Here is a 13,500-nt window from a genome sequence, read left to right on the forward strand (position 1 = left end):
CCTAAGTTTATAATTCCATGGCCCCAGCTGTGGTTATAGAAGTTGTTTTGCACATTATTCTTATAGTCGATAGGTTTATAGTGATGGCCACAAACAACGGCAGTTCAAACTTCACTGACGTGTTCATGAGCTTAGAGATTTCTCTCCACTATTTCTGTTGTGCATACAGGTCTGTCCAATATGCATTGACGGTATTGGGTGTGGTATCTGCTCTGAGAAGGGAATCGCTGGAGCCACAGTCCAATTATACAGGCTTTCAAGAAACAGAGAGGAGCCATCCTTTCAAGCTGATACCTGATGTGTACCGACAGAATTCTCACGAGACACCTTACGGACTACGTGTGGTGTGTACTTCATAGTACTCCTTCGACTACTATCTAGAATCATGTCGACTGAAACAAGTTCAAACAACTCTGGCTTCAAACGAGCCTTCGATTAGACAAACAAAACATTCTCTCATATACTGGAGCACTCTGACAACTCCCGACCTATTCCTAACGATTGCCACCGCTTATAAATATGTAGAGTGCTGATTGGAATGTGCTCACAATCTCAACAATTCAGTGCTATAATTATTTGAACGTGTTAGAAATTATTCCACTTTTCCTTCCATAAATGTTGTATCCACATATAATCCACAGTGCTCCAAAGTTTCAGAGTTCTCAGGGTATCAAACAAAATTATTTTAAATACAGTTAAATTGTTCGTGGACATTATAGCGTAACTAATTTACTTGTAGTTCCCTGGTCCTTTTCTTTGCTATAAATTTATCCTTTCCTCTCTAGCCGCCTGCGAGTCCAACAGTGAAATTGTTAGTTCATATTTATAATGTGGGTATGTGGGAGGGGGTTGAACATATTTTATATAAGGGACCTGCAACTGTAATTATAGCAATAAAAACTGCTTTATGGCAGTTTTCTAAAAAAAGTTATTGTTTTCTAGTCCATGGACCCCGTCTAAAAAGTAAGAAATTAACGAAATGTGATAGCCGAAAATTAAAATTTCACACAAAACCTCACAATAATCACAGCCGTTGAAATGCTGCTTTCAACCCTAAACTTGTACTGCACCAACAATTGGCAACATGCATGTCATGCATGCATGGGAAAGAGGATCACGAGGGGAAAAGGTCTTCTACATGTAGCTTTTCATTCTGTGTGTGATTATTGTGAGGTTTTGTGTGAAATTTTAATTTTCGGCTATCACATTTCGTTAATTTCTTACTTTTTAGACGGGGTCCATGGACTAGAACACAATAACCTTTTTTAGAAAACTGCCATAAAGCAGTTTTTATTGCTAAAATTTCTTTTGTTTTTTCTGTCACCAATCAATGGAATGCCCTATCTCAATATGTAAATTTAAACTAAATGATGGCCTTCACATCATATCAAGAGATCAATACTAGTACCGTATTATACGCATTGATGTGCAAGCCTTTTCTTGCAGAAAATGGCAAAATGCATGTTCTTTGTGCGGGGAAACATGTGAGTACGTAGTGGTGGACCGTGGTGATACTTTTTTTAAACGGAGGTCATTCTGTGTATGTTGCTGTAGCAGAATTTCATGACTCTGTCATAAAATTGGCTTGCCTTTCAGATCTCCCCACCCTCGATCAGATTTATTTGAGAAATGTAACCAGGTGCGTGTCGCAGATGTTTTTGTTGATTCTGTGTTTATAATGGTTTATAATGATGGGTTTTCGTGATATGCATCATATTGCACTGAAATCGTAATCCTGTTGATGTCGATACAACTTCTGGAAGTAGTTCAATGACTTCAAACTGTTAAGCGGGATTCACAGAAGTTTTTTTGCGATGCGACACGCGATGCGACAGGCGCGAAACCGGGAAAACCCCAAATCGCAGCCATGTCGCACCCCACGCAACTGACGCAACTGGGCCATCGCATGCCATCGCAGAAGTTGAGCTTGGCTCAACTTTTGCGATGCGATGCGACAAGCGATTTGGTGTACGATTTTGACCTTTTCTACAGCAAAGTTGTACAAAGGTGCAAGAGTTGCCTTTCAATTTTTACAAGTTGTGTCAAACCGCGCGAATATCATGGTGACGTACCCAAATCAGCAAAACTTTGTCGCATCGCTGACTTCTTCTGTGAATGGTATTTCGCGAGTTCGCATCGCACGCATCCATCGCAGATCGCGTCGCATCGCGTGTCGCATCGCAAAAAAGCTTCTGTGAATCCCGCTTTAGTCCACGATTTTCTAAAACAACACAGCAGAAGAGGAACAATAAACATGTATTTAAAATGTAAACAAATACATTGCTGAGTCCGACACCTCCTTCCAACAACTACACTGATGTTGAGGATAAAGGGGCAAGGCTATGGTTGGAGGTACTGAGAGATAAACAAGGCACTCCATAATAATAAATTCTTACAAATCTTTTGGTGAGTATGAATGATATCCAGTCGAACCTCTTTAGGACGAACCCCAAGGGACCGATGGTATTTATTCTGTGAGTTTGTCTTAACCTATTTATAACCAGTGAATACAATTATTTCTCCAATAGACATACGAATAGATTTCTTCTACAGCGAAAGATGATTCTAAGCAAATCATAATAATAATAAGCCACACCAGCTCATTGACTCGTCTCATATGAAACAAATGAGTCACTAGAGAGGTTCTGCAAAACGAAAATGCGTACAAACTTTCGTTCTACATCATGAAGTGCGAAACTTTGCACGAACTTTCGCAACTTTGGACGCGAAACTTGCAGGGAACGCGAAATGAAGTGTCGTAGGAAAATTCGTGAGATCGGGTCATGGCGTACGTGCACTTGGCCCGCGCAAACTACGAAAATGTGCAGAACGCAAAATTCGTGCAAAAATTCGTACACGCTTTCGCAAGGACTGTCGCGAAACTTCGTTCGAATTTTCGTTTTGCAGAACCTCTCTACTGAACCTTTCTTTAGAAACATGACGGCAACTGAAACAGCAACAGAGAAAGTACGATACATGTACAGCACATTCTTGAAGGTACATGTACTACAAAAAGTTTGCAGATCGTAATTCTTGCTTTGGCGGCACGAAACTTTATTTGGGGCAGTGCAATCTCGGCGGTACTCACAAATAATAAATCAAACAGCCCAGACGTAGAGACTAGACTCCAGTAAACAAATCCAATCATACAAGTACAAGATCTACACGAGACGAGACTGCACCCATTGGCTTGTTTCGTATGAAGCAAACAAGTTACTGATCCTCTCCACAATGGAGATTTTCCCTGATTTGCGAATATATTTTGCAAACTCGGTCAATGGGTCCTTGAACCTTTCCCTTCAGATTGGGAACTGCCAACGATAGTATGTCACTGACCAGTGCCTTACTTGTAACGTACCAATGTACAATGAATATGAGTATTTCGACAACACATCTAACATAAGCCTTACCGTCAAGAAGGTGAACTCGCGTTCTTCGCACACTGTAGACAAGGGCAAAGAGATAAAAATGGATCTAAATCCGAATAAAATCAGCACACGTTTCCGTAAATGAAAGGGTGAGTATAAGCAAATGAATCGAAGGAAACAAAGAGATCCTGTCAGCTTTTCCATTATTAATTGTATTGCATTCCGCCCAAAATCAGCACACCTTTCGTAAATGAAAGAGTCAACACAAGCAAATAAATCAAAGGGAACTGGTCAACTCACCTGTCATTGAGTAATATTCCGCGAAAGGAGGTCTCAGCAGCGCCGAAACGAAATAAGCCAGGCCAGGAGACGAAATATCCGAAACAGCTCATACAAGAAGCAGTTCCAAAGAAGGAAGTTCCTCGCGCATGCACATCCGAACAATCGAACACAGACTGCACTGCATGCATGCAACACAATGTCTGCCGTGCACGTGCACCGCACGCGGCTACCACCCGTTGGTAGATCTAATACCGAGCACCTTACGTAGAGACTTACGTAGCCTAAGTGAAATACCGAGCACCTTACGTAGAAACTTACGTAGCATAACGGTGTCGTTTTTCTTGCCATGTGAACACAATAATAGAAAAGCTGACAGGATCGCTTTTCTAAATACCACAGTACAGTAGCCGGCAAATATGTAGAAAACAGAAATGCATATTCCCATCATTGTACATGGACGGGCGCAGCAGGCCGAAGCTATCAGCCAGAACAGGATTTACAATCACTTAGAGATACTTGAGCTATTCCAATATTCTCCGTGAGCTGTCCCATTCCACAATGGTTCATGCCACCATTATCTCTGGTAGTATCCTTGTGCATAGTTCCAAGACCATCTCGGATTCTTCAGCAATTCGTGCCACGGCAAAAGACAATGCTTGACTCGGTCACTGGGGCTGTGAAACTTCCCATCACAAATGAACTTCAATTTCTCATCTATTTCAGGTATATGTACTGCCATGACTTGACCATGCTTCATCCACAGCTGGGCGAAGATTGTGGCGTTGAATCCCATTGCGCACCTTCTTGCTGCCATGCAGGAGTATGTTGAGAGAAGTGAACATATTTTTTCTAAAAAAACAACAGCCACTGAAGAGGATAGCAATAGCCTTGGGTAAATTTCCTGCAGGTACACATTGTTGGTAGGTCTACTGGTCTGTCTCCATATCGTCAAGTTCAGAAATCACCTGTACTACACATCTTGTAGAAGGGATCCTGATCGAATAATTTTCTGGTCATAAAATTCACTAAACTGAGGGCGAGACAAATAGTCAGTACTCCCCGATTCCGTCAAGCTGCTTTGAAGTCTGGATGCACATGTGATGCTAACAAGCTCCCCGTTGTTACTTCCAGCAGCTCCACTTTCCCTGCGACAGCGGCTATCAACCTCTCTCTCCATCGTCAACAATTATCACAGATTCAACATTCTACATTTATCAGCACTGCACTGGGTGAATATGTCTCGAGACGAATTTAGCGGATCAACAACGCTTCGCTGGAGATACATTCTCCTCTGGAGGACCTTCAGGGTACCTGGAAGGGTATAGAAGACGGGATCGCTCACGACGTTGAAAGAACATAGAAAACAACCTCCTCTTCGATTGAAAATTGGCCAAACAGTATGTGAAATGTATGTGCGCAGATGCATTTCCACTGGCAAGCTAATCCCTCATTAGGTCATCAGCGCTCGCTCGGCGAAATTCAAAAGTCGTCTTCCTGCTCGGCTCGATCGCTTCTGGAGACTCGTACTTGTTCGAGGGGTCTTCTCTTTCACCTACCTTCGTCTTGGCATCGAAAACTCGGCGTCGAAAATGAAGCCGGAGTGCCCCTTTAACTCGCTATTTGCCTACACTACCTAAGAGCAACCGCCCACCAAATTTTCAGAGCAATCGTTATTTTTTTGGAAATTTATTTATAATTATTTATTACAGCATCTCATAGCACAGTGAGAACACCGGCCAATACAAAGAGAGAGGGTGTCAGCTAACCACGACAAGGCAGGGAGAAGGGGAGGAGAAGAAAAAGGAACCGGCATGGATAAGCAGTGATTGCAACCAAATCAGAAACGCAAAATCAAAATCAAGGCGCGACAAGGCTCTTAAAAAGGCGGAGGGAAGAATGGTCCTTAGCTTATTGGGGAAGTGCCAGCCACGCAGAGTACGCAATAAAAAAGGGAGAGTGAAGTAGAAAGGAGGACTTAGGTTTCGGAAGGGAAAGGGAGTTTCTCGTGCTACGGGAAGAGAACCAGTTGAAACAGTGGAGGTGAGGCGGACACAGATTGAGTTTGAGAGAATGGATAAGGGTGACAAGATGTGAAATACGTCTCTTAGACAAAGGGGAAGTGTCAGCAAGGGCATAACGGGTTGAAGATGGAAGCATGCGGGGTTTTCGGAGGAGGATTTTGAGAACTTTTTTGTGTTGAATCTCGAGCTTGGCAGCACGGGTTGTGGAAATTCCAGCCCAAGCAGTATCTGCATAATCAAAAATGGGGCGTAAGTAAGCTGAGTAAAAGAGGAGTTTACAAGAGATTGGGAGATGGTTACAGTGAGAAGAGAGAATTCCTAAAAATGAACTTGATCGTTTACATATGTAATCGATGTGGGGTTCCCATGAAAGATTAGAGTCAATAAAAATGCCAAGATGCTTATGGCTGGAGACTATGTCTATAGACTTGGGGAAAGTGGGATGGAGGAGGGGCGGAACATCGGGCTGAGAAGGAAAGAGCATGAGTTTAGTTTTAGACAGATTGGGCGATAACCGCCAAGACGACATCCAGGAAATAACTCTTTGAATCCCGTTAGCTAGGTTACTCATCAGGCCAGTGATGTTAGGAGATGCCCGTAGGAGCGTTGTGTCGTCTGCAAACAGTGATGTGCCCGGGGCAGCTGCGGGCAGATCATTGACGTATAAAATAAAAAAGGGGGCCGAGGATGGAACTCTGGGGAACTCCGGATAGTACTGTTTCGTCGGCCGAGGACGTCCGATGTACCGTGACGTACTGCGTTCGCCCAGTTAGGTAAGATGTCAGCCATAGCAGGGGATTGCCGTCTACAGTAAATGATCCACGAAGCTTGGCCAAAAGCCCCCGTGCCAAACGGTATCGAAGGCCTTGGCAAGATCGAAAAAAAAACAAATCCCCGCTAGATCTCCAGCATCCCGATGTCGACACACTAATTGCACCAGGCGCGTCAGCTGGAGGGTGGTAGAATCGCCTCTGCGAAATCCGGACTGAGCTGAACTCAAACGTGACGAGACATGACAGTACAATTGGTCGTAGAAAACGCGCTCACAGAGTTTGGAAACACAGGACAGTAGAGATATCGGACGGTAGTTTGATGCTTCGTGGCGGGACCCTTTCTTGTAGATCGGTATAACATTAGCTGTTTCCATGCAGAGGGAACACGACCAGTGCGGAATGATAGGTTGAAAATCAGACATAAGGGGTATGCTATTGAGGGCGCAAGGGACTTTAATACCAGATTAGTGATGCCGTCTGGGCCCGGAGCCTTGTCAGGCGGGAGCTTTCAAATGTAACGTCGAATGGCAGCAGTCGTAGTAAAGACAGATGTGAGACGGTCAACCTCACCCGACTCCTCGGCAATGGGGGGAATGGGTAGAGAAGGGTCATCAGGCACGGCCACTGAGGCGAACTGAGAGTTCAATGCAGTGGCTTTAGCTGAAGAGGTAGTAGCCTGCTGCGTAGAACTAATGGTGAGTGTCGGGATGTCACGAGATACTTTATGACTTTTTAATTTGTTCACGAACTGAAACAGTGATGGGTGGTTTTTGTCCTGCAGCGTAGCCTGTACGGACCGAATGTATCCCCGGTATTTCGATCGAGTCGCACTCTTCACCAAGTTCCGTTGAGATCGATATACATACATGTAAAGCTGGGTTGGGTATTTCTTACACACACTGTGGAAGTCGTGCTTTGCCTTAATGGCGGCACGGAGGGGGGCATCAATCCAAGGTGGCTGACCTAAACGTCGGCATGAGGGGAAGAGTGGACGCCGGGAGAAGTACCCGAGGTGCTTCTCCATGGCCCTGCTAAGAATAGAGTGGAAAGACGAAAGAGCGTCATCCACGTGCGAGCTGCGGAGGTGACATTTCCAGTGCACATCAGCAAGTTCAGCAGTCAGGTCATCCCATACGCAACATGGCACCAACTTCAAATTGTAACCTGGGCGTGTAGGGGTAGATGTTGGGAGGAAGTGATGGTGCAGGGTTGGATTTTTGGACGTGGCAGGGAGACGACTCGACAGATGAGCTGCACTTGGTCAGAGCTACCCAGTGGAACGGAGAGGAACTGTTGGGGTGAATTTGTGACGATGAGGTCCAATCAAGATGACCAGCCACTTGGGCTCCAGTGCGTAGGGAAGTTGACCAGTTGCTCTAATGAAGAGTACATAACCCCCCAGAGTGTGCTACTCCACTATGGGTGCTGTCCCGACAGAATTTCAAGTTGACGTCATTTTGATGATGCAATGCGCACTGCACACGGATTATCAGACGTTGACCGAAGCCGATCGATCCTATACAATTTATTGCAAAGAAAAACGTGTGATGCGTTGACACCCGTACACATGTTGTAAATCACTGCTGCAAGGAGCATTGCGTCATAAATATTGACGTCAACTTGAAATTCTGTCGGGACAACAGGGTATGTGGGAGTTGCACACTCTGGGGGGTTATGTACTCTTGCTCTAATCCGAAGCACCTGAAGGCAGTTTCAAGGCACTGACCCACCGGGGTTGTCCGATCACCAGCCAACCAGCTCGAGTTATGGGCATTGAAGTCACCGGTGAGGAGTAGTGTGGATACAGATAGATTAATTGACAGAAGGCAGTCTTCTAGACCATCAGAATAGGCCTGGATATCCGCCAGGGTACCACAAGGAGGTCGGTAGGTGGCGCAGACTATGAGTGGGCGTTGGGGTGAGTTGGCTGTGCGAAGCTCAAGCCAGATGGCCTCCAAGCCCGGTTGCTGAAGATTCGCCAGAGGCTTCACCGATGTAAAGGAGCCATCTTTCACCAATATGGCTACCCCACCATAACCTCTGGTAGGATTGGCTGATTAAATATTACAGGTGGGACGATCCCGTCGATGAACTGTGTAGCACTCAACCTAGCATTAGCAACCAAAATAACTAGCATTGCCAAAAGCATTTTTTGCCCAAAAAAACTAGCATTAGCCGCTGAGGCCTAGTACACACACCATACACCACGTGCAAAATATCATGGAAAACGCGGTTTAGGTTCATCGTGCATACGGTGGGTGCATGCAGCCAACGCGTCTCCAAAGCAACAACGCATGTTCAGCAGTCGTGGAGAAATCACGTAGAGCGAAACCCAACAGCTCTGATTTTCACGTATGAAAATTCCGTGCAGTTCATACGTTATTTTCATACGTAATTCCACAGAGCGAAACCTCCCTAATAATAGAAAAGCTGACAGGATCGCTTTTCTAAATTCACTCTGACCTAAACAAACAATCTTTACGCCCGGATTCTACTCACACATGGCTTTTTCTAAATACCGAAAAGTAGTTATTTACTCTTGGCCGTAGCAATGAACAAACCAAAGTATAAACTGAAGAAGATGCAAATAGGGACGACCGAAATAGAATAGTCAGATTCTTTCTGCAAATAAAGTGCGGAGCGAATATGAGATTCTGGACCGGTGCAATGCAATTCATCGTAACAGGGTGGATCAATCCTCTAGGACTTCCTTTGCAACTATTTGCACAAACCAAAGAATATATTTTAGAAGACGCTAGCAAGAAAAACAGAAGTATAAGTAGAAAAGGATGGCAATAAATAGATAAGTTTATGGTAGAAGCTGGTTCTGTTTATTGTATTCATTACACTGTTGTCACCTTGTCGCCTTTTCGGAGTTCAGGTTATTCTGCAATTTAAAGATTTACAACTAAGCAAAAGCATTATAAATCTGATGTTCTGAAACGGTGAAAGATGAAAGGTGAAAGGGAATACGTGCAGTCAATCAGGTACTTCACAGCTGATGCTTGATGTGTCTGAACTGCCTGCACGGGAAGAGTGAGAGCGAGAAAGAGAGAGAGAGAGAGAGAGAGAGAGAGAGAGAGAGAGAGAGAGGAGCAATTGCACGGGTCATTCAATGCAGGATGTACTGTTGTTTTCACGATATCTACAACTATGTGAGAGAAACACCAAAAAGTTAGGGTGTCAGTTTCCAATGAATGGACTGTAGACAATACTAGCAAGAGTACATAACCCCCCAGAGTGTGCAACTCCCACATACCCAGTCCGTGCGCCAAGGCCGTTGAGAGACCGATTTTCATTTTCTCGCGGGAATCGTAGCCTCCAAGGCGCCGCACCTGCGGGCTTGTTTTCTGTTGATTTCGCCTATCTCCGAATGGTGAATATTTGCTGCTTAGAGCCCTTCTAGTCTCGTCAGGAGACCTTTCCTACACTGGAGAGATGGCTCGGAGTGATGTAGACACCTATGGCCGTACCCTGGAAATTTATTTTGGAGCTTGCAGTTCGTGAGCAGCCACCAAGGACGAATGTCTCACTTTTGTAATTGCTGAAACGAGGAATATGGTCACCAATTTCACACCAGGTAAGGCATTTACCCATCGCGGACACTAAAGCCGCTTTGTGGGGTGATAGACCAAAGCTTTATCTTTCGAATGCACGAGAAATTTGAGTGATACCTATGTGCCCCACAATTGCACCCGAAATAAACCACGCACAGGCAATATTGTGATTTTATGAGAAGAGACAATTGAGCATGCTCTAAATCGTCATGACCTGTTGTGTTACTTTTCAAACACCACTCCGAGTGAGCATCTACCAATCCTTTATCAATTTTACAGGGACATTTGAGCTTAGGGGATAGAGGTGGGATATTTCACCAGCTGAAGTACTAGATTTTTTCTGAATTTTTTGACTACTAGGTTGCACAGTGTAAATATGTCAGTATTATGTGCGTTATTGTGGTGAAATTCTGAGCATCTAATTATAATAGGCACAACAGCACTGATGCATGCCCTCTCCTAGATCCTGCTCTCTGACCTTTTTCTTGCATTGCACAACTCAAATTCGTCGAATGAAATGCAGGAGTAAATTTGTTGCTGCCAATTAACTGCATCAGTTCTGTTTTCCTCTGCTGTTCTTCTTTCAGTGTGGTGACTTCTGATCCATGAGGCGATGGCATGAAGTCAATAGTTTGCAGTATGTGCAATATGCGGCAGTCTCTCTGTCAATGGACCTGTGACAGCTGAAGCCCAGATGTTGCAGTTTGATGTCTATGGCCAGCAGCAATCTAATGTTGTTGCACCTTTCCTTCCACACAAAGCAAAGTGGAATATGTCATGGACAGACATCGCTAAACTGCCTCTTTTGAAGAAGCATCGCAATTCTTGTCTGCCAATAAAGAACAGACTAGCCAGCTATAATTACAATTTGGAGGTCGGAGACGCGATCCCGTGAACTTATTGCGCTAACTGCAATGAAGAAAGCTTTAGTAATCTGGATTTATTACCATTCTCGTGTGGACAACTATGGCGTTGTGATCCAAGTCATGCAGACTATAAAATGCCTTGGACGTGAGATAGTGAAGGTACTGCCGACAGCAAGCCAACAGTGGATATGAACCACGCCGCCAGCATCATTCTGCACACCAGGAGAATCCAATACATATAGCTGCCAACTCTGATGGTATAGATCCGATAACTTGTTTTCTTACTCTAACGATTGGTATACAATTATACATGTACTAGTGCAATCTCTATCCATATGCGTAATGCACTGTATTTGTTTCCGGTGACTGGAGGTAGTTTATCATAGCACTGTTTTATGTCCTGGTTTTGTTGAAGATGAGAATTATCCAGTTAACTTGTTAGGTACCGTATCAGTCAGCTCTTTCAGCATTTGGCTTTGTGTTAGGGGTGGTTGGCGGTGTCGCGGGTCATTCCACAGTCCGCAAAGTTGACGTTCTCGGCAACGGAGCGACCCAGTAGGCAATTGATCACCGATAAATATACTGTCATTGGTATCACCATGGTGCACCACAATGGCATATGGTATGAATATCATTATGTTATTCTTCAGCGAGTCTTTGTCGTGTAGCTTGCGAAAGTTGTTGCATACGGTCATTACGTGCATAATGCATAGTATTAAAAAAAAATGTTTCGAAAATACTCAAATTCGACGACGGCAGAGAATCTAGGAAGATGCCGGACCACAGCGAAACAAGTCATCTGGCTGAAAAACGGAATACACCATTGGGTTGCAACGGCTAAGCCCAATTTCTAGGCTCACCACACAGGTAGCGAAATGCCAAAACAAACGAGCCATACACACAAAACCATTTTCCAAAATTGTCCACCATTGAGAATGCGACTCAAAAAGTACCCAAAACTGCCCTGTGCGGAAAATGAAAAGTCAACTTTTAGACGACTTTTTTGCGTCTCGCGCACGGACTGTACCCTGCTGTCCCGACAGAATTTCAAGTTGACGTCATTATTTATGACGCAATGCTCCTTGCACCAGTGATTTACAACATGTGTACGGATGTCAACCCATAACACGTTTTTCTTTGCAATCATTTGTACCAGGGAGTAGTAAAATACAGGGAGGTGACACGCCACTTATCGTGATTTTTGATGGGTGCCTCGCGCTTTTTTTTTTCTTTCGCAAAAAAAGATGATCTGCTGAATCAATCCTTGAGTATGTGTCGAAGAACTAATTCCGTGAAAAGGTCTATCCATCTCATGGAACAGCATTTGTTTTGTTCTTGTGATACATATTTGTCATCGTCATTTGGAAAGGTACCACCCTTCCGAAATTTGTCCTGATGGACGGCATGGAGCAATAGAACGAAGGTGATTTTCTTGAGAACAATACGTGTACTATTGGAGATGAAAAGCGAGTGCACCGATTCGAAGTCCAAAAAATCTCTAGGACACCACACGATCGGCACTAATTTCTCCTCAGTTGTGATCAACCAGTACTTCTCTACCTTCTTTGTGATGATGAGCATTTCATATTATGGTATGCTAGAGATTCGGGAGTTCACTTTTCGGAATGAAATGTTCCTAAGTTTTTCACGGATTGAAATGCAGGCTACGTCGTCGTAAACAGCTTGTATCGACACAGGAAAAATCTACGGCACGCAGGGATATCTCCCGAAGTGATACCACACTTGCTGGACTTCTATTCTGACATAGTGGTAGTTTGGTCGACTACCAAACTTTGTGAAGGCAGACAATTTTTGGAAATTCTCAGCGCTGAGTTTCTACGGACTGCAGTAGGAGTCCCTTTGGCGGTAGATATTTTACTACTCCCTGATCGAGAGAAACCTGATCCGCGCGCGTATCTACACACTTCGGCACCCATAGTACCCAATCTCATCCGCAGGGTGAAAACGGTGCTGAGGCAATCGTCAAACTGGCCGTACATGCTCGTGTCTACTCCCTGTATTTTACTGCCCCCTGATTTGTACCGGATCAGATCGCCTTGGTCGACCACAGGTTCCGGATTCGTCTGATAAAGCGTGTAGAGTGCGCATTGTATCATCACTATGACGTCAACTTGAAATTCTGTCGGGACAGCACCCATAGTGGAGTTGAACACTCTGGGGGGGGGGGGGGTATATACTCTTGATAATACTAATCTACAGCACGGTTTCCATCCATATTCTGGGGATGTATATTGTACCAGTTCTGATAGCAATGATCTTGCATTTCAAGTGGGAACTGGGTTTGCATTCCTATCACCTTTTTGTATATGATTACTTTCTTGCATAGGTTTTTTCTTTCTCTTTGTGTTCTGTTCTATTCCTTCATGATGGCACGTTGAATTTTTTTGCCCGTAAAAGAGGCCAAACGTGGATCATCAGATCATTCTAGAGGAATGCAGCTCACATGAAACCATCGTGACCTAAGTATGCTTACCATTATCATTCTGGCGATACTACCAACCTCTACTACTCACCTTTTACCCACGATTCTCAGTGAGCTGGCCCGAGAGCTGCAAAGTTACCTCCTGAGAAAACAGCAGCACACCAATGGAAGCATTAGTGAACTAGTTACA

At 44.3% G+C, this 13,500-nt stretch overlaps 1 protein-coding gene across 2 annotated transcripts in view; it reads right to left on the reverse strand.

The window, feature by feature from the left end:
* Positions 1–9,002: 9,002 nt before the first annotated feature.
* LOC135828510 (uncharacterized) overlaps positions 9,003–13,500 on the reverse strand; it is a 41,808-nt gene continuing 37,310 nt past the window's right edge. The window contains exons 9-10 of one of the 2 annotated variants that reach the window (XM_065340955.1): positions 13,402–13,452; positions 9,003–9,463 (exon numbers count right to left, since the gene is read on the reverse strand). In XM_065340955.1, coding sequence (XP_065197027.1) covers positions 13,418–13,452 — 35 coding nt within the window. In that variant the 3' untranslated portion in view covers positions 9,003–9,463; positions 13,402–13,417. Of the gene's footprint in view, positions 9,468–13,401; positions 13,453–13,500 lie in introns of both variants that reach the window. The other variant, XM_065340954.1, reaches the window with a different exon arrangement.

The sequence above is a fragment of the Sycon ciliatum genome, chromosome 12 (assembly GCF_964019385.1).
Source record: "Sycon ciliatum chromosome 12, ocSycCili1.1, whole genome shotgun sequence".
NCBI classification, from domain to species: Eukaryota; Metazoa; Porifera; class Calcarea; order Leucosolenida; family Sycettidae; genus Sycon; species Sycon ciliatum.